Genomic DNA, 5,937 nt, shown 5'->3' on the forward strand with positions numbered 1-5,937 from the left:
TAAGCTGACATGGCACGTTAACTTATCATTTCAAATGAAAATTTTAGGTTAAATTATATAATTGGTCCCTATATTTTTTTTCTTTTTGAGCAATTTAATTATTTTCTTTTATGTTCTTTTAACTTTCTTTTTTTTTCTTTTTTTTTCCCATTCTCCTTTGCTTCTACTTCTGTTTTCCTCCCTTCTCCATTTCTTTTAATGTAGATTTTCTATGTTTTCTATTTCTTAAAACTAGTCCCTATATTTTTATTTTTTTGAACAATTTAATGTTTTTCTTTTAATTTCTTTATTTGTTAAAGCCAAATATCTTTGATTACATGCTCTATGGGTAAACCCAGAGATCGTTTCGATCACTGCAAGATGAATAAAATCGATCCTATTGAATTAATCAATATCGATTCTTCTTCGATATATAATGGAACACAAAGCTAAATTCTACCAAATACATTGATTTGCTTACCAAATTGGTGCCAAGAACTAGAAAGCAAGCAAACCCTAATGGGATCAGAAGGGCTAAACAGTATCGTGAGAATCTTCATTGAAATAAATAGTCCAAACAATTCTATAAAATCACCACAATAATCCATTTTTGGATCCTTTGTATAGTTTCAACAATAATTGTAAAATATCAGAAACCCATTTCACAATTGTTTATAATAAGCGAAAGAAAAGATTAAAAAAAATCTTTATTCTGGGTTTTCATTGAAGATCAATACAAAATTGTTACCCTAAGTTGAAAACATATTAAAAACTAATCAAAAGGAAGATTAAACAGAACGTATAAGAAATACCCAATACCAAAATAAAAGTATAGGGGCTAGTTTTAACAAATAGAAAATATAGAAAAAAATATGTTAAAAGAAATTGAGAAGGGAGAAAAATAGAGGGAGAAGTAGAAGAGAATGAAAAATAAAGAAAAAAAAGTTAAAAACATAAAAGAAAAAAATTAAATTGCTCAAAAAAAAATATAGGGGCCAATTGTATAATTTAACCTAAAATTTTTCTTTTAAAATGATGATTTAACATGCCACGTTAGCCCGTTAACGGCAATTAATAGCTCAGTGACTAAAATGTAACATTCCAAACATAAATGACTAAAATATAACTGACGTAACTACAAGTGACTATTTTAATAGTTTACCCTAAATAATATATAAATATAGGGTTGCGCCACTGAAAAAAAAAAAAGAACATCCAAGGCATCCTATTTCTTCTTCTCCGAAAAACCTATCCTTGTGACTCTTTTCATTTGTCTTTCAACTCTCAATCCCGGAAAAACCATGCTCCACCCTAACCATAAACCTACCATCAAATTCCTCTGCAGTTACCGCGGTAAAATCCTTCCTCGTTATCCTGACCGTAGACTCTGTTATCATGGTGGCGAAACCCGTGTACTCGTCGTTGATCGCTCTATTTCCTTCTCCGGTCAGTATTCTTTTTAGTATTTTAGCTGCCATGGTTCTTTTTGAAAAGAAATAATTAAGAATCAAAATTGTGTAATGTGGTGCAGAGTTGTCGTTGAAGATGGGGGAGATGTGTGGAACATCGGTGAGTTTACGTTGCCAGTTGCCAACAGAAGACTTGGACGCGCTGGTTTCGATTACTTCCGGTGAAGAACTCGCCTACCTCATCGAGGAATACGATCGGTTGGCATCGCCTGCATCCTTTTTAAAGATACGAGCTTTCCTTGGGGTGCCAAAATCAACCACAAAATCAATTTCTCTATCATCCTCGTCCTTAACGTTATCATCCACTTCATCTTCAAATTCATCTTCATCGTCATCAACTCCCCGGTCTTCCTGCGTACGTCATATCCCCAGGACTCCCCCCGTCGCTTTCCCTCCTTGCTCCTCCAAGAAATCAACCACAAACAATATTCCTTGCTATGGTTATCGAGTTCATCATGGCAACCATATTCAGATTTACGTTAGAACTGGAAACACTGGCAATTGCAATAGCAGGAACCAGCATCATAAACTGTTTACCTATTTTGAATTGGCGAAGATCAATTAGAAGAGTTTTATCCATCGAAGAAGAAGAACCAAAAAACGCTAATCTTTATGATGTATTTGAAACTGTAGATAGTTTAATGTCTGCTTTTGATGGCTAGTAATGAAATTTTCACCAGTTTTGTTTTGGATTGCATCCCAAAAAACCCAATTTTTATTTATTTATGGGGAGTTGTTTTTTTTTTCATGTAATGTTTATTGTCTGGTTCACTCAACCTCACAGTTTGCTTAAGCTTCCCCAATTTGTTTTTTTTTTTTTTTAGTTCAATTCGTTCAAGTGCCATTGAAAAACAGCTTCAAGATATTGCATGTCACGTTCCTTTCCCTTGTCCCACGCGTGTGAAACTTTATTTTTTCCTGACTTCTTTTGATTTTAATTGTCAACTTTCCTATTATATTTTTGAATACACGAATGGTTTTGTTTGATTGTGATTCCGTTGCTTTGATTTATGATTTTGCAGGTCAATTAAGATATTAATTTGGGGCTGAATGAATGAACACCAACACGCTTTGAATGATTTGAGGTATATACATAGCGATGGGTGAAGGGAAGCTAAGTTGCTTTTACTTTATAAATTCTCCTTTTTGGGTGTCTTATTACTACTTTGTAGATATAAGTTTATCTATATTTTCTTATATATCTAAAATTTTATTCACTTGTTCTTTAAAACAATACATGTACTTGTTTACTTCAGCAAAAAATTAGTACTAAGAAAAAGCAAAAAAATTAGTAATATTATAGGAGTTGAAATAATACTAATTAATTATCAGTGTTAATTAAAAAGTTATTTTTAATCTTAAATATCAAGCACTAATTCGATTTTCCTTAACAACATTTAATAATAGGAAAACAAGTATAGGGTTTTCTTTAATTTAGGTTTAAAATGCTAATAAGAGTTATTTTAAAGTGTATATATATATATAAATATGATAATTTTTTAGTACCATTTAAGTTGAACTAGTATTATTTTATAAAAGAAAGTTAATTTCGTATTATAGGAAAATTCCCTAGATTGGAGTTGTTTTCCTAGCTGATTAAGTAATCAAAATCATCTCCAACTCCAAATAAAAGGCCTTAGATTTTCACATAGGAGATGATGAGCCCTAAATTACTTGTGTGATAAACAGATATTCTGGTTTCTGACTCTTATACTACTAGATATTGTGATTTGGGTTCCCTTTTTTTTCCTTTCTTTTTCCTTTTTGTGTTAAATGTTTGATATTTTGATCATGTCTATGTTAAGTTATGGGTCATAGCTAGCTCCTAGTCAGTGATTTTCGCTCTTGACGAGATTCGATATACAAATTGCGAAGGGCCAAAGCAACATGGAAGCAATGGTTATTTCAAATACCACACAAAGTTCCAAGTGGCAATCCCAATAAATTATGAGAGGGCGATAGGAAGGAATTTATTGAACATGTTGTAGAGGGAAAGCATTATCCATACGATTGCGATAGCAGTAATTATATTTGCAATAATAATAAATGCATCTCCAACTGGGAGGTGAAGCCAAAAAAGAAAGAATATATAGAAAGCAAAAGAAAAGCGTTCACTTAAATCCAAGAGAAATTACAAAAAGAAAAAAGAAAAAAAAGAGAGGTTGCACACTATAGGAGTGTGTGATATTTGATTCAAAGGGTCTCCACCCCACTCACGTATCATTCAAAAAGCAAGCTTCGCTTTCCTGTCCTATGCAATGCAATGTTGGAGAGAAAAGGAGGTCACAAAATTAAAATGGAATTCTCAAAGGAAAGTAATATATGTGTGTGGAAGGAATCTAGTTTGATAATAATCGTCATCATGTGGGGGATGAACACAAACTGATGATGAGGAAGCTAACTTTTGTAGCAATACATCCACTAAAAGACTTCCGCAACACTATTGAAAATAATAATCAATGAATCTCCAACATCAAACTTTAATACGAATATAAAAAAGATTTTGGCTGGTAAATAAATCCTACTCCCGCATTTATATAACTTGCTTGTTAAATTTAATTTTATTATTAAAATCACTATCGAGACCATTTTTAAATAGAGTTTTGGAAAATGAGAATCGACTTTAAAAACGAAAACGGGAGTCGCCACCAATCTTTTTAGGTGTGATTGGATCACCTTTAAAACATTTTGTTTTAAAATCATTAATTTTGGTCTACAAAATTAGAAAACGGGTTCGGGAGCCGGTTACGTACGAGGAAGGGTTAGCACCCTCGTAATGCCCAAAAATTGGTACCTAATTGATTATCAAGTGTCTTTAATGTCGGAGATTCAAAAATTTTAAGATGCAATCCTTTTTAGAATATTTTGATTTTTTTTTGTAAATTAGAGTTCACTCGTATCAAAGTATTGACACTAAATTAGCTTTTTAGAAATCCCTATCTCGAAACAACAAGACGCTACATCCAATAAGTTAAGACATATTGCTTTGCAATTCCAAGACAGTTGCTCACGTTTTGCAAACATTTAAAAACTAAGAAGGGTACTTGATTATTCGAACTTAACGAGAAAAGTTGCAACCCAATAAGTTAGGGCACCACTTTCTCGAAATTTCCAAACACCAAGCATTGCCTTTATATTTTTTGAGAACTTTGGGGCCTTAAAATGATGCGTGGGGAACTGTATTGTATTATAAATCATATATAGTAACATATTATTGTAGTAGGTAAATAATACATGCATTTAAACAAAATGATGGCAATAATATAAAGGTCTTGCATTAGATACATACATATAAAAATCATATATACATGACAAATATTAACAATATGCATACAAAGATATATACATATAGCATGTATTGAGAATGAATAAACAAAACATACAAACATACAAAGTAATAATTAAATAATGCATGATATACAAAAAAGTAATAATTAAATAATGTATGATATACAAAAAAGAGTAATACAATATCAATGTACATGTTCATGAAATGTAATATCAAATAATAAATATAAAACAACATACAACACATGATATATGCAATATATATAAAAAAATGAAATGAGTTATTGTTAACAAAATATACATATAACACAAATAATGACATAATTTCTATAATAATCTTAAAATAGTATTTGCTATACAATATATAAAACATGATAACAAAATATTTATAAAAGAATGATAAAATATATTGGGTTTTTTTAAAAAAATATATAAAAAAATAAAAGTATGTAAAATAATTTAAAAAATAACAAAAAAATATCCTTTTAAAATAAAATAATACTTAATAAATAAATAATATAATAGATAATATATAATATACATAACATATATAAAAAAATAATAAGTAATATAGAATAAAAATAAAATAAAATAAATGTTATATAATATAAAATAACGAAAGTATATATGTAAGGACAATATATATAAATAATTACTAAATATATAATACAAGTAAAATATAATAATAATATATAAAAATAATGACGAAAAATAATAATAATATATATGATAAAATAATCTTATAGTATATAATATAAAAGTAAGGTTTAAAAAAATAATATCTACGATATAAAATATATATATAATAATAATAATAAATATATAGGGTTAGATTTGAAGTTCAATAAAATTACAGGGTAAATTTAAAAGAAATAACACTGAATTAAGGCCCTAATTAAAATGCGCGTAAAACAAGAGGGACTCATTGGGAAAATTGCCCTATTCTTAAAACGGCATCGTTTCCCCTAATATGGTTTTAAAACACTGTGAGGGTTAAATTGAAACGGAATTGAAACATTAAGGCTAAATTACAAATAAATATTAATGAAATTATGAATAATAAAAAAAATAGGAGGACCAAATGAGCAATTAGCCCAATGCTCAAAAACACGCGGATCCTCCCCGGGTAACCGGGTCAACACGCAGATCCTGGAGCTTCAAAACGTCGTCGTTTTAAGCTTATTAGACTAAGCTAAAACGG

The 5,937-nt window shown here is 29.7% G+C and overlaps 1 protein-coding gene across 3 annotated transcripts; it reads left to right on the forward strand.

Moving 5' to 3' along the window:
• The first annotated feature begins 1,167 nt into the window (after positions 1 to 1,167).
• LOC107928669 (uncharacterized) lies at positions 1,168 to 3,550 on the forward strand. Of its 3 annotated transcripts, XM_041083038.1 has the most exons (4): positions 1,186 to 1,425; positions 1,511 to 1,646; positions 2,471 to 2,533; positions 3,324 to 3,550. In XM_041083038.1, the coding sequence occupies exons 1-3, from the start codon at positions 1,281 to 1,283 to the stop codon at positions 2,496 to 2,498; spliced, it is 309 nt and encodes a 102-aa protein (XP_040938972.1). In that variant the 5' UTR covers positions 1,186 to 1,280; the 3' UTR covers positions 2,499 to 2,533; positions 3,324 to 3,550. The 3 variants fall into 3 exon arrangements, with proteins under 3 accessions (XP_016715415.2, XP_040938972.1, XP_040938971.1); XM_041083037.1 differs by having other exon boundaries at positions 2,471 to 3,550; XM_016859926.2 differs by lacking the exons at positions 2,471 to 2,533; positions 3,324 to 3,550 and having other exon boundaries at positions 1,168 to 1,425; positions 1,511 to 2,136.
• The last annotated feature ends 2,387 nt before the right edge of the window (positions 3,551 to 5,937 follow it).

Source organism: Gossypium hirsutum, chromosome A12 (assembly GCF_007990345.1).
Source record: "Gossypium hirsutum isolate 1008001.06 chromosome A12, Gossypium_hirsutum_v2.1, whole genome shotgun sequence".
NCBI lineage: Eukaryota > Viridiplantae > Streptophyta > Magnoliopsida > Malvales > Malvaceae > Gossypium > Gossypium hirsutum.